At 42.7% G+C, this 15701-nt stretch overlaps 1 protein-coding gene across 1 annotated transcript in view; it reads left to right on the plus strand.

Moving 5' to 3' along the window:
• The window catches only part of BNIP1 (BCL2 interacting protein 1), a 20726-nt gene extending 6414 nt beyond the window's left edge, over nt 1-14312 (plus strand). Inside the window, exons 2-6 of the mRNA XM_007951655.2 lie at nt 4760-4852; nt 7415-7506; nt 8760-8861; nt 11137-11255; nt 14116-14312. Coding sequence (XP_007949846.1) covers nt 4760-4852; nt 7415-7506; nt 8760-8861; nt 11137-11255; nt 14116-14312 — 603 coding nt within the window. The remainder of the gene's footprint in view (nt 1-4759; nt 4853-7414; nt 7507-8759; nt 8862-11136; nt 11256-14115) is intronic.
• Nucleotides 14313-15701: the final 1389 nt, after the last annotated feature.

Below are 15701 nucleotides of genomic sequence, written 5' to 3' on the forward strand. Positions count from 1 at the left end.
TGAGGCGGTATCACTATGGAAGTAGATTGCCCCATCTTCCTTCCGAGGAGTGGCTGGTGGGTTTGAACTGCCAGCCTTCTGGTTAGCAGTCAGGTGCCTTAGGCATTACGCTACCAGAGCTCCTATGGCTTGGGTTAGGCACATCTTGGTCTTTAAGGAGAAATCTTTGCTCTTCATCACTTGAAAGAGGTCTTTTACAGCAGATTTGCCCAATGCAATATATCATATGATGTCTTGACTGCTGCTTTCATTGGTGTTGATTGTAGAACTTAAGTAATATGAAATCCTTGATAACTTCAGTCTTTTCTCCATCTACTGTGAACCTGTTTATTGGACCAGTTGTGAGGATTTTTGTTTTCTTTATATTGAGGTATAATCCATACTGCAGCCTGTAGTCTTTAATCTTCATCACTAAGTGCTCCAAGTCATCCTCACTCTCAGCAAGCAAAGTTGTATCATCTGCCTATCACAGGTTAATGAGTCTTTCTCCAAACCTGATGCCACGTTCTTCTTCATATAATCCGGCTTCTTGGATTATTTGCTCAGCATACAAATTGAATAAGTATGGTGAGAGAATGCAACCTTGACACACTCCCTTCTTGATTTTGAACCATGCAGTATCCTCTTGTTTTGTTCGAATGACAGCCTCCTGGTCTATGTACAGGTTCCTCATGAGTAGGCACATGAGTATATACTACCACTGTCAGCGTTTACTTCAGGATAGATCTCAAAATGTTCTTTTTGACGATGAATGTGACACTGTTCCCCTTCAATTTTTTGCTCCTGACATAGTAGACTAGATGATTGTCTGATTCAAAATGGCTAATACCAGTCCATTTCAGTTCACTAATGCCTAGGATATTGATCTTTATGTGTTCCATTTCATTTTTTGATGACTGCTTATTTTCCTAGCCACCACTCGTTTGTCAGTTTATCATGCTGTGGTGGCTTGTGTGTTGCTCTAAGGCTGGAGGCTATGCCACCAGTATTTCAAATACCAACAGGGTCACCCACATTGGACATGTTTTAGTGGAGCTTCCAGACTAAGACAGACTTGGAAAAAGGAAGAGGCCGTCCACTTTCAGAGAATTGTCCAATGAAAACCTTATGAATAGCACTGAAACACTGTCTGACATATTACTGGAAAACTTCATGAACAGCCCTGAAACATTGTCCAACATAGTGCTGGAAGATGAGCCCCTCAGGTTGGAAGGCACTCAGAATACAAGTGGGGAAGAGCTGCCTCCTCAGAGTAAAGCCAACCTTGATGTGGATGGAGTAAAGCTTTCGGGACCCCCATTTGCTGCTGTGGCATGACGCAAAATGGGAAAAACCAGCTGCAAATATCCATTAAGAATCAGAACATGGAATTACGAAGTATGAATCTAGGAAAATTGGGGGAAAAAACTCACTGTTGCTGAGTCACATCCAACTCATAGGGACCCCTCCTTTGGTTTCTGAGGTGGTATCACTACGGAAATAGATTGCCCAATATTCTTTCCAAGGAGTGGCTAGTGGATTTGAATCACCAGCTTTCTGGTTAGCAGTCAGATGCCTTAGGCACTACACCACCAGAGCTCCCAGGAAAATTAGAAGTTGTCAAAAATGAAATGGAATGCATAAAGATTGATAACCTAGGCAGTAGCGAGCTGAGATGGACTGGTCTTGGCCATTTTGAATCAGACAACCATATGATCTACTAAGCAGGGAATGACAAATTGAAGAGGAATGATGTGGCATTCATCATCATAAAGAATGTTTCAAGATCCATCCTAAAGTACACTGCTGTCAGTGATAGGATAATATCTATATGCCTCCAAGGAAGACCAGTTAATATTACTATTATTCAAATTTATGTGCCAACCACCAAAGCCAAAGATGAGGCAATTGAAGATCTTTACCAACTTCTGCAGTCTGAAAGTGTGTGTTGTTTCATGAATGAATGGATGAAATATTCATCTGTTTCAGGAGGTGGCATATGATCAAGAACCAGTGGTATTGAAGGAAAAAGTTGAGGCAGCACTGAAGGAATAGGCAAAGAGCAAGGCTCCAGGAATTGACAGAATACCCATTGAGATGTTTCAACAAATGGTTGCCCTGCTGGAGGCACTCACTCATCTATGCCAAGAAACTTGGAAGACAGCTACCTGGCCAACTGACTGGAAGAGATCCATAATTGTACCTATTACAAAGAAAGGTGATCCCACAGAATGTGGAAATTATTGAACAATATCATTAATATCACATGCAAGTAAAATCTTGCTGAGGATAATTTAAAAATGGTTGCAGCAGTATATTGACAGAGAACTTCCAGAACTGCAAGCTAGATTCAGAAGAAGATGTGGTACACAAGGGATATCATTGCTGATGTCAGACGGATCTTGGCTGAAAGCAAAGAATACCAGAAAGATGTTTACTTGAGTTTTATTGACTATGCAAAGGATTAGACTGTGTGGATCATACCAAATTATGGATAACATTGAGAAGAATGGGAATTCCAGAACACTTGATTGTGCTCATGAGGAACCTGTACATAGACTAGGAGGCTGTTTGAACAGAACAAGGGAATACTGCATGGTTTAAAATCAGGAAAGGAATGCATCAGGGTTTTATCCTTTCACCATACTTATTCAATCTGTATGCTGAGCAGATAATCTGAGAAGATGGACTGTATGAAGAAGAGGCGGCATCAGGATTGGAGGAAGGCTCATTAACAACCTGAGATATGCAGACAACACAACTTTGCTTGATGAAAGTGAGGATGACTTGAAGCACTTACTGATGAATATTAAAGACTTCAGTCTGCAGTATGGATTATATCTCAACATAAAGAAAACAAAAATCCTCACAACTGGACCAATAAGCAAAATCACAATAAATGGAGAAAAGATTGAAATTAACTGTTAAAGATTTCATATTACTTGGTTCCACAATCAACTGCAATGGAATCAGCAGTCAAGACATTAGACTACATAAAGCACTGGGCAGATCTGCTACAAAACACCTCTTTAAAAGTGCTGAAGAGCAAAGATGTCTCCTTGAAGACTAAGGTGCACCTAACCCAAGCCGTGGTATTTTCTGTCACCTCTTAAGCATGTGAGAACTGGACAATGAACAAGGAAGACTGAAGAAGAGTTGATGCTTTTGAGTTGTGATGTTCACAAGGAATACTGAAAGTACCATGGACTGCCAGAAGAACTAACAAATCTATCCTGGAGGAAGTGCAGCCAGAATGCTTCTTATAAGCGAGAATGGCCAGACTTCATCTCATCTACTTTGGTCATGTTGTCAGAAGAGACCATTCCCTGGAGAAGGATATCATACTTGGTAAAGTGGAGAGTTTACGAAAGAGGGGAAGGTCCTCAACAAGATGGATTGACATAGTGGCTGCAACGATGGGCTCAGATACAGCAAGGATTGTGAGGCTGGCACAGGACTGGGCAGTGTTTCATTCTGTTGTACGTAGGGTCACTATGAGTCAGAGCCAACTTGACGGCACCTAACAACAACAACAACAACAATTTTCCTTGGGTTATTCTTTGTACATTCCTTGTTCCGATTATTAAGGATGTTTGCAGCTGTTTATTCTCAATGAGTCATGCCACATCAGCAAATGAAAGTTCCGAAAGCTTTACTCCATCCACAGCATTAAAGTCCACTCTACTTTGAGGAGGCAGCTCTTCCCCAATCATATTTTGAGTGCTTTCCAACCAGAGGGGCTCATCTTCTGGTACTCCATCAGACAGTGTTATGCTGCTATCCATAAGGTTTTCACTGGCTATTTTTTTTTTTTTTTTAAAGTAGATCAGCAGGTCCTTCTTGTTAGTCTGGAAGCGCCGCTGAAACCTGCCCACCACGGGTGACCCTGCAGGTATCTGAAATACTGGTAATACAGCTTCCAGCATTATAGCCACATACAAGCCACCACAGTACAACAGTCTGACAGATGAGTGGTGGAAATACGTCTGTAAGGACTGTGATTTAGAATAGATGGTTTGAAAAAGTTAATCTTATGTGGTGATAGAAATTTAAGCATCAGGATTTTTTAGTTGGAAAGATCTAACATTAATTATTACCTTGGGATGTTCATTCTTGTTGGATACACAAGTTCCTTTAAACTTTCACACTGGTCAGGTGATATTTTGTTAAACTGTAACTAACCAGTTGCTATATGGTCGACTATGACTCATGGTGACCTCATGTATGTCAGAGCAGGATTGTGCTCCATAGGGTTTTCAATGGCAGGCTTTTCAGAAGTTTGTACCGTTGGCACTACCCAGGGAGTCCTATTAAACTTTTTAAAAAATTAAAATTAAAAAAAACCAAACAAACCCATTGCCATCAGTCAATTCCAACTCAGTGATCCTGTAGGACAAAGTAGAACCGTCCCATAGGCTTGCAAGGCTATAATTTGTTTGGAAGTTGACTGCCACATCTTTCTCCTGCAGAGTGGTTGGTGGGTTCAAACCACTGACCTTTTGGTTAGCAGCCGAACACTTTAACCACTGTGCCAGGAGCTCCATTGTTAAACTTTAAGGACTGAGTTGTGTTTCTTAGTGTGCTTTTTAATTATCTGCTCAAAATTAAAGTTGGGTGAGAAAAGTGTAAATGGTAATGCTTTTGCTTGTGTTGCAGAGGTAAACAAGATTGGGATGAATGCCTGTCAGTAAGCCTACCTTAGGTGTGGTCTAGGCCACTCTCTCTGTACAGATGGTTTCATTTCCTTTCATAGCTGCTTCTTCTCTTCAATGTCTCCTAGGATATTCGTGATTGCTCAGGACCATTAAGCGCACTTACTGAACTGAACACTAAAGTGAAAGAGAAGTTCCAGCAGTTACGGCACAGAATACAGGTAGGTAGCTGCAGAACCAAGATGCTTGGTAATGGTGATGGGAGCTCAGTCCTGGGACTAACCTCTGCATCAGTGGATGCTTGAGAGCAGTCCAGGTTCCTCAATAGGAGCTAGAGTAGTAAGCCTTTAGACAATGTTGGTGACTCCATACTAACCTGCTTTCTAGGTAAAGATGATGAACTTCTGACTACATAGCACTGGCAGCTGTGTCAGCAGGTGGATGTAGGGCACCACTGTCCTTGGAATTTTTCAACTTGAAAATCCTGGGATCATGTCAATCACTTGCTCTTTTCTACCACTCTCTCTGCCTTATATGCATGCAAAAGCTAGGCAATGAATAAGGAAGAACAAAGATGAATTGACGGATTTAAATGATGGTGCTTGTGAAAAATATTGACATACCATGGACCGCCAGAAGAGCAAACTCATCTGTCTTGGAAGAAGTACAGCCAGAATACTCCTTAAAAGTGAGGATGGTGAGACTTCATCTCAACTTCCTTTGGACATGTTATCAGGAGGGACCAGTAAAGCAGAAGGTCAGTGAAAAAGAGGAACACCTTCAACAAGATGGATTGATATAGCAGCTGCAACAAAGAGCTCAAACATAGCAACAAGTGTGAGGATGGTGCAGGACTGGGCAGTGTTTTGTTCTGTTGTACGTGGGTTTGCTATGACTCGGAGTTGACTAGATGACACCTAACTCAATAACTGACAATTAACCACACTCTCCAGCCCATTGACTTGCTCTCCATCAATGTATCACCAATTTCATGCCATCATTGTGCCCAGCGTCTTTCTGTCTGTTTCTGTAGTCGCCAGTCACATCATACACACATTTAACACTCCTGAATTCAGCTGTGCTTTCCGTGCTGCATCAAAAGACACTAGAGAGCAAGAAAGGAGCAGTGTGAAGAGTGTAGGTGTTTCCACTGCTGGGCCCTCCTTGAAGCGGAGGTGGGTGCTGTGGATTGGCCCTTCCCTCGTTGTGTCTTGGGTGGCACCTGGTTTCACTGCCTGTGGTACTGGGTTTCAAACACTTGTGTTTTTCCTATAACATGGTCCCAAATGCCAGGCCAGCAGAATGATCGGTTCCAAAGGTGGCAGAATAGCTGGCCAGTTGGACCCCTAAGAAACAGGAATTTTCAAAGGCAATTTTGAATATATGTACTTTTTGCTGTAGGTGTTAACTTTAGAATTTCAACAATGCCCCGATAGCAAGCTGATCTCTTTCTGCCTCCATCTTCAGCACTGACTTAATCAGTATAGTTTTTTGTTTTTGAGGGGTTTCACTTTCACATGGTTTATATATGTGTATGTGCATTTTCTTTCCTCTTATTTGCTCTGTTCCACTCTCCCAAATGGGTAACTACTTTTAGTTGTTTCTTACATATCTATCTAGAGTATCTCTGTTTCTTCTCCCTTTCTTATATAATTGCATACTGAAACATTGCTTTTTTAAACATATATTGGAAATCTTTCCATATCAGTACTAGAATGCACCCTCTTTTTATTTTATATATATATATATGGTTGCATAGTATTCCATTATGTAGATGTATCCTAATTTGTTTAACTATTTCTCTATTGAAGAGCATTTATTTGGCCTGCTTCTACTTTTTTTCCTTTTAAATCCAATTTATTAAGTTGCCTAAAAGACCTTTCTTCAACTTAGCATGACTTCAACTCTCCACTGTTTATATCTGCAAGCTTACCTAGTGCTTATTTCCTCAATAATTAAGTGACCTCTCCAGTCATTTACACATTTATTAATCTTTCCTCCCACTCCCTGAGTATCACCAGTGCATCTAGGAAGGACCTAATAAGCTGTGTTGAGTGTCTTCATGTGTGTGGTTTTCAAATTTGCAAACTCAGCTATATATTTAAAGGATATTTGTTATATGTTACCTAGCATTCCTAAGTGTTCTGGTTTAAGAGTGTTTTCAAGGGCTGTTGTATGACTTTGCCAGAAACATGAGAGCTCTTCTGGCTTTATATTGTGTAATAGTTGGGGTTGTGTGTCAATTTGGTTGGACCACAATTCTGAGTGGTTTAAGCTGTTGTGATATGGTTATTCACATGATGAGATCAGATATATGTGCTTTGAGCAGCCAGTCAGTTGAAAGGGAGTTTCCTTAGGGGTGTGGCCTGCTTCCTATATATATATGGATGTCCTGGGAAAATGTGGGAACCTTCTGTGGATCGGAATCCTGTCGTGCTGCCTTCAGCTGTCCCGTGAGCCAACAGTCCACCATTCTCCCTGTTGATCTGGGATTCGTCAACTGCCCAAGTCAGCAGCCTGTTATACTGCCTTCCAGTCTTGAGCTCGTCAGCCCCTGCAGCTGCGTGAGTTGGGAAAAACTTCCAGCTTGACATTTGGTCCAGGAACTTGGGACTTGCCAGCTTTTCTAACTGTGTGAGCCATTTCCCTAAGATAAAATTCTCTCTCTCTCTCTCTCTCTCTATCTCTCTCTAAGCTTTACTGGTTTTGCTTCTCTAGAGAACCCAGCCTAACACATCTTAGGTTTTAAAATCATTTTAATACAGAGCTATTTTTCCCCAAAGGAGCTTGAGCAGTCAGCTAAAGAGCAAGACAAGGAGTCAGAGAAGCAAGCTCTCCTCCAGGAAGTGGAGAATCACAAGAAGCAGATGCTCAGGTAGGTGGTTCTGGGCTCCCTGCCAGCGGCCTTGGCCACTGGTTCCTGTGAGGCAAGTGTATAAGTTCTGTAGGTGATGACTTAATTGTGTCGTTAGACACACAGGCGGAATATTTTCTCTAGAACGGTTTGCAAACAGGGACAGGCAGAGAATGTACATGCAGGTGTGTGTGGTTTATAACATACTGTTGATTTATATCATTAGAGCAAACAAAAAAATGATTGCTCTTGTACTTTTTGTTGTTAGCTGTCATCAAATTGGCCCCTGCTTTGGTAATACCAAAACCATAAAATCAAACCTGTTGCTGTCAAGTCAGTTCCAAGTCATGGTGAACACCCTTTTTATCTAAGGATAATTGGTCCCAGATAAAATCCACTACAGTGAACCTACTTAAGATGGGTCAAAATTTCAGAAAGCTTTAAATGGGACTTCACCTTAAAAAAAATGAAACAAAAAGGTTTAAATTAGCTTGCTGTTAGGGTAAACAAAATTTGTTATACCTGCAGCTGTATGCAGTCCTTGGTTCTGAGATTGCAGCTATATGCTAACTCCTGTTAGTGATTTTGGGGTGGAGGGAATGTCACTTTTCCAACAAAATTGTCTGTCTGCATGAAATAGTACTTTTCTCTTTACATTTGACTTTTGCATCACAATCATGAAAAGGGTTGTTGTTGCAAAAATATCTGTGGCTCCATTAACTTTTCCAGAATGCTGGCATCCAGATCATTCTCTCCTGAAACCCTTCTGTGTCGTCATTATCCTTGGAGGTTTTCTCTTAGGCTTTGTTAATTGGTCTCCCTCTGCCAGATCTTTGTGGCTTTGCTTCTGGTTTGAGTAATCCTCTAGCATTATTCTCACAGACACAGCTGTGTTTGTAACACCTGACAGTCAGGAGGAGGCTGACAAAAGGGTGGCCATTGTAGAGGCTAGTATAGGCAGGGGTGTGGGAGGGGGTGTGGATGTGAGTAGCGACTAGTGTGGTAAGTAAGTGGTGCATAAGTGATAACTTTATGTTGTGTGACTTCTGCTCCCTTGTCACTGAGGGTACTCAGTTTGAAAACACTGGTCCCAACAAGAAGTCTTGAGGCCTGAGCTAGAGTAGTCATTGGCCACCAAGAGGAGGAAGTGGTAGCATGTAGGGATGGACTCTGTGGGCTAGACTTGGTAGACAGAAGCACCATGGTGATTTGAACTGGTGATTTGACAGCCTGGTGGAGCTGGCAGAAACTCACACATAATCCTCTGGTTCCAGCAATCAGACCTCATGGAGGAAAGCAAATCTTACTTGCAAGATTGCCATCGACAATCTAGAAAAAGCGGAACTTCTCCAGGGAGGAGATCACTTAAGGCAAAGGTATCTCTCCTTTTGTCTTTCTGGGCTCTGATAGTGGGATAGATAGCAATTGGCAAGGTTAAAACCCATTGTAGGAAAACCCCTCTTGTTTTTACCATAAGGTGGATATTTAATTTTATTATATAAAAACCAAACTCACTGCCTTTGATTCTGGCTCAGAGCGACCCCTCCTTGGGTTTCTGAGGTGGTATCTCTACGGAAGTAGATTGCCCAGTCCGCCTTCTGAGGAGTGGCTGGTGGGTTTGAACTGCCAGCCTGCTGGTTAGCAGTCAAATGTCTTAGGCACACCACCGCCAGAGCTCCTAATTTTATTATATAAGTAAGATTATTTTAAAAGTATGAAAGAAAAGAATACATGTACAAAATGAAAATAAGCCATAATCCTATTACTCATAAACATTTTGGTATATTGTCTTCACCCATAATAATTATTATTTTTTTAAGTGATTTACTCTTCCTTCCCCTCCCACCCCTGGTAACCATCAAAGAATATTTCTTTTTGTATGAAAACCTTTTCTTGACTTTTTACGATAGTGGTCTCTTATTTATCCCTTCTCTGATTGACTAATTTCAGCATAATGTCTTCTCAGTTCATCCATATTATGAGATGTTTTGCAGATTGATCTTTAACGTTCTGTAGTATTCCATTGTGTATGTTATCATATTTTGTTTATCTGTTCATCCTTTGATGGGCATTGAGATTGTTTCCATCTTTTTACTCCTGTGAATAGTGCTGTGATGAACATGAGTGTGCACCATTATTATTTCTTATGTGTTTTTTTACAAAGTCAAATCATACCATACATGCAATTTAGTATTCTGTTCTTTTTCACTTAGGCACAAAGATTTGCACATTGTTTTAAAAACTCTTTAAACATAATTTTAACAGCACGTAGTATTCCATTGTATTAACCAATGGTGTGTTTACACTTCTAGTTTTTCAGTATTATAAACTATATGATAGGGCATATCTTGGAATATAAGGCTTTGTCCACATTTTAGGTATTTTGTTTGAAAAGATTTCCAGGGAGAGGATTACCGGGTCCAAGACATGAACATTTTTAGGGCTGTGCGAAAGAGACAGGGAGGCCACATTTTCTGACTTCTTTTAACTGCACAAGAGGAGGGCAGAATCACCATCAGCAGCCCAATGCTTGCTCCTATGAAGCCAGACATGCCACCACCCTCCAGCCCTCTTACTAACCTTGTCACCAACCCTTCCTCCCATGGCATCCACAACCTCTCTGCTGAGTTCGATAATTTGCTGCAGTGACCACACAGAACTCACAGATCATGGGGTTTATTAGGGAAGCAATAGGCTACAACTTAAGTTCAGGAACGTGCTTAGTCTCTCTCAGCCGGCCATCTCTTAGCAGGCCATCTCTTAGCTGACAGTCTTTCTCAGTAGCACATCTCTCCCTCAGCAGTGTGTGTCTCTCGTGTCTCTCTCAGCTACATGTCTCTCACATTTCTCAGCAGCACGTTTCTCTCAGCAGCACATCTTTCTCAGCCGGCAGTCAGAGAGACACTCTCTACCTCTAGAAGTGCTCCTTTTGAGCCTGGCAGAGTGGCCCAAACCACCCAATCTCAACATAGAATTCTGTGCACCTGAGAGAGAGCAAACTTCCCAGAAGATTGCTTTGTATTGCTCCAGGTGGATGACTTTAACAAGCAGGTACTCAGTTACTTACAGCAAAGTGGCAGTTACAAATACTATGGCTAGAAAAGCTGTATCATGTAATTTACTACATCACAGGCTGCAAATATGTATGGTCCAGTGGCTTTCTAGTTACCTTCCAGCTTACGTTCCTGAAAGTCTATAGCATTGACTATAAACCAAAACCAAACCAAACCAAAGTGCCATCGAGTCAATTCTGACTCATAGCGACCCCCTTTGGGTTTCTGAGGTGGTAAACTTTATAGAAGTAGATTGCCCAGTCTTCCTTCCTCAGAGTGGCTGGTGGGTTTGAACCACCAACCTAGTGGCAGTCAAATGTCTTAGGCACTACACCACCAGAGCTCCTTGACTATAAAAACAAAAAAATCTATACTAATTTGATAGGTAAAAAGTGACATCTCGTTTGAATGTGGGTTTTTCTTACAGCCTGGCTTTTGTTGACATGCCTTCTCCTACACCACCAGAGCTCCTTGACTATAAAAACAAAAAAATCTATACTAATTTGATAGGTAAAAAGTGACATCTCGTTTGAATGTGGGTTTTTCTTACAGCCTGGCTTTTGTTGACATGCCTTCTCCCTTTGCTCTGGACTTACAGGAAAACCACCAAAGAGAGCCTGGCCCAGACATCCAGCACCATCACAGAGAGCCTAATGGGGATCAGCAGGATGATGTCACAGCAGGTCCAGCAGAGTGAAGAAGCCATGCACACTCTCGGTAAGGCTGGGCCTGGATCAGGACCTTCTCCCACAGCAGTGCCTCCAAAGCCCTTGGAACGGCATCACCACTGCAGGCTGCTCCCTGAAGCTCACCAACTTGTGTGGCTTCTCACTCATGAGATGACTTGATAGCTAATTTTACCCAGAGTGAGAATTTGCTGCTTTTTCTCCTTTTGATTATTATAGTTGTATTAGAAACCTCCCCTTCCACCATCCTGTCCCATCAAGGTTTCCCCAGCAGAAGCCTTGCCAGGGGTTGCTGTAAAAAGCAGAGATTTACAGGCACTCTTCTGTCAAGCTGGTGTCCAGGGAGAGGCCTGGGAGCTGGTTTTTAGTGAGGAATCTGGGGACACTTGTGTCAGGCAGGTTTGGAAATCATTGCTCCAGAATGATTGGAGCGTATCAGCCACTGGCAAAACTGCTAGAACCTCACCTTAGAATTATACTCTCAAGTGTCATTTTTATCATGAGTTTCTTTTAAAAGATACAAAGAGGCTACAGAAGAGGCTGCTTGAGACCATCTTTTTCTCTCCACCAGCTTTCTCATAGTGTCTCCCTTGTAATGTAGAAGAATAGCCACTTTCTCCAGGGTCCTTCAGTATTAGGAAAGCAAACAGAATTTATTCCTTCAAACACTTCTGGGAATTTTCACACTTATACTAAGGTAGAGAGATGGTATCATGAACCCCAAATGCACCATACAGCTTTAGCAGTGAATAACTCACAGCCCATCTTGTTTCAACTCCACCCTCACTCCATCCTCCATCTGGATTAATTTGAAGCGAATCCCAGACATCAGCAATAAATATCTCAGTATGTTTCTATAAGATAAGGAACTCTTTAAAAACAACAAGCAAACAGAACCACAGCACCATTATCACCCAAAAACGATCCTTTTGGACCACTGTGTTTTTTCCCTTGCATCATGAACAGGCAAAAGCAGGAGAAAAACAAGCAGCTTACCCCAAGGTCAGGGCCTGAGAATTTAGCTCAGAGCCAGCCCGGTGCTTCCTCTCTGTGTGCTGTGGGCACGCCGGAGTCTCAGGAGAGGCTGTGGAGAAAGGGAGGAGACCGCTCGGCCCTTGAGTCAAGGGCTTTTGTGTTCTGGTGTGGGTGACAGGACACTCGGTCCTCTCCCCTCCCCACAGACATATATCAGGAACAGAGAACTTATTTAAGCAATACAACAGAAACACAAATTCTGTGGATTTTGGGGTATAAGGGGCTCCCCTGTCTGAGATGGTTCTTGGGGCACATCTTACAGAAGAGCTAGCTATTGAAGAACGAGAAGAACACAGTTCTTAATCTTTTCCTTATGGTTCACAAATTCAACTTGATTAAAGCCCATCAAGGATACAGTGTCTGGAACTTGCTTCAGAGTGATAGGGATGGGGGCAGAGGTGGCTGGACGGGAGTAAGGATGGGCCAAGATGGCCAGGAGATTGGTGGTTCTTAGGTGTGGGTGATGGGTATGTAGCATTTCTTGATACCATTCTGTCTACTTTTGTAATGACTTAAAATTCTTTATAATAAAAAAGGTTTTAAAAAGGAAACCTTACTAGCTTTGCAGTTAATAACTGTTTCTGAAAGGGCAGCACAGGCTTGGAAAAGGAAGGCTGAGGGGAATTTCTGTCATGTTTGTTTTCCTCCCTTATCAGCCTTTTTCAAAATGCTGCTCTGTTCCTCTGGTGATTCCTTTTATTTGCATATTGATTCTCAATTTTGTGGAAAAGATAATGTACTGCATTTTTTCACACATTACATGCACACATGTATAATGTACACAGGGCGCATAGAAAGCTAATGTGTGAGGGGGCTGTGTGGTTTGCAAAAACTGCATAACGTGGTATTTGCATGAAATTTAGGGAAAATAAAAACTCTACAGCAGTACTGTCCAAGGGAAATATAATGTGAACCATGTATGTAGTTTAAAAGTTTTTAGAAAGCACTTTAAAAAGTAAAAAGAAACAAATGAAATTAGAATATTTAAATGAATATATACAAAACATCACTATGTAGTTAATATTTGAAATTACTAGCTATCTTATTCTTTTTCCTTCAAACCCTGTGTGTATTTTATACTTGCATACAGCTCAGTTTGGATTAGTCACATTTATGCTGAGGTGTAGCTATGGTGTTGGTCAGCATAGCTCCAGACAGTGCGAAAGGGAACCCAGGAAAGATGAGTCTCCCTTTGACTCCCTGACTGCCAGTCTGCCATTTCCACTCCCCAGAAGCACCTCTATTACCAGTTCCTTTTATATCCTTCTGATCACTTGGGGTAGTTTTTGTGACTGGTGATGCTTCTCCTCAGCAGCACTTCTGTGCTTCAGAAAGCTCAGGCTGGTGGGGTGGAGAGGAACCCTTTTGCCTGTTTCCCTAGTGATGTCCATGTTGGAAGGAGCTCTGCTGGTGGAGTGGATAAGGTGTTTGGCTGCTAACCAGAAGGTCGGCGGTTCAAACCCACCAGCTGCTCCATGGAAGGAAGATAGGGTGATCTACTTCCATAAAGATTTACAGCCTCAGAAACCCAGTGGGGGTTGCTGTGAGTCAAAATCGACTCGATGGCAGTGAGTCTGACTGGTTTTGGTCCGTGTTGGAGGACTCCTAGTTATGACCTTGTGACATTGTATGTAAACAATCCACATCATTGTGTTAGCTGGCTGGGACATAGGGCAGTGTCTCTCCTTGTTACACCCTTGTTCTCTTTGCTCATCTGAATTGTCTCATGCACATACATCTTTTTATTCTGGCTTCAAATGTAGGATTCTGTATCAGCCACCCAGTCTGTACAGCAAGGCCTTTGGATTTTGCACTGCACAGTCTCTGAGTCAGGCTCCCTCCCTCTTTCGTTTCAGTCAATTCTTCACGGACTATTCTGGATGCAAATGAAGAGTTTAAGTCCATGTCGGGGACCATCCAGCTGGGGAGGAAACTCATCACAAAATACAACCGCCGGGAGCTGACGGACAAACTCCTCATTTTCCTTGCTTTGGCTCTCTTTCTTGCTACTGTCCTCTACATTGTGAAGAAGCGGCTTTTTCCGTTCTTGTAAGATCTGAGAGCCTGCAGGTTTAGCCTTTTGAGCGCCTATTTCAGGATCCGTCCACATTCCTGAGCTCTAGCCTAGGCTGCCACACAGAGCCATGGTCCCCCGTTGGCTGCAGTGGCTGAGCAGTTCAGATGGAAGCATAGGCACCAGGTTCCTGCAGGAGGCCAGCATGCAGGAGAAGACAGGGAGAGACCTGCCATTGAGATGAACAGGGCTCCAAGTGCCTGAGCCTCACGCACTCTGTGTGGCTGCTGCATGTAGCACTTAAGAGTCCAGCCTTGGAGACTGGATGTCCTCCCCTTCTCCCCTTCCCACGTGGTCCTCAATGCCATGTCTGGTGGAGGATGAGAGAAGAGTGGGAAGGATGACAAACACTCAAGTCCATTCCTTGAATAAAATTGATCATATTTAATAGAGTGAAATGCATTTGGTTTTAGAAGGTGTCCATCTGGGAATCTGTGTGCCCCTTGTTTTGATGTCTGGGTAAAGGGCATAGCTTGGATTATTTATTTATTCGTTCAACAAAGAATTATTGAGTGACTGCCATGTGCAGTGTGTTATACACTGTGTTAGATTGGGTTCTCTAGAGAAACACAAAAAACCAGCAAAGTATATATATATATATATATATTTAGAGAGAGAGAGAGAGAGAGATTTATCTTAGATAAATGGCTCACAAGCGTATAGAAGCCGACAAGTCCAAGCCGAAAAGTCCGTCTCTGGAGGAGATGGGGCTTGCGGCCGCCTTGGCTTCCGCAAGCACAGAGGAGCTGAGAGATTCAAGCTGGCATGCAGTGTATTGGTTGTTGATTCCAACAAAAGATGAATCCGAGATCTCCAGGCCGAGCGGTGGGCTGCTCACTCAAGGAAGTCTGTAGTTCGCACACCAGGGTTCCAATTCCTTAAGGAATGCCGTTCTTCCAGATTGTCCTTGGATATCATTGCAAGCAGGCCACACCCCTAGGGAAACTCCCCTTGGGCAGACTGGCCACTCAGAACTCAGTCATCTGATCCCATCATGGGAACAACCACACAGAACTGGGGTCCAGCCAAGTTGACACACAGCTCCAACTATCACATACACACTGCTGAACATTACAAATACATTGGAAACCAGATGTGGGCCCTCCCTCAAGGAGCTGTAGGCACAAGACCCCACAGACCATCCAGAAGAGTGCAGACAGCCACCATTGAGGGGCTCACACTGACATCTGAAAAGGCTGAGGTAGATGTGCAGCAGCCTAACCAAGTGGAGGGTGTGTGGTGACTAAGTGGCTGGCTCACACCCTTCTCTTGGAGATTCAGAGTTAAATATAACCAAGGGAAGAGAAACAAATGAGAAGTGGAGGCCTGTCTGGGCCTGAGTTCTGTTGAGGCCAAGGGGGTCGCCTG

This window comes from Orycteropus afer, unplaced genomic scaffold, assembly GCF_000298275.1.
Source record: "Orycteropus afer afer isolate SDZICR_OR568_19922 unplaced genomic scaffold, OryAfe1.0 scaffold00306, whole genome shotgun sequence".
NCBI lineage: Eukaryota > Metazoa > Chordata > Mammalia > Tubulidentata > Orycteropodidae > Orycteropus > Orycteropus afer.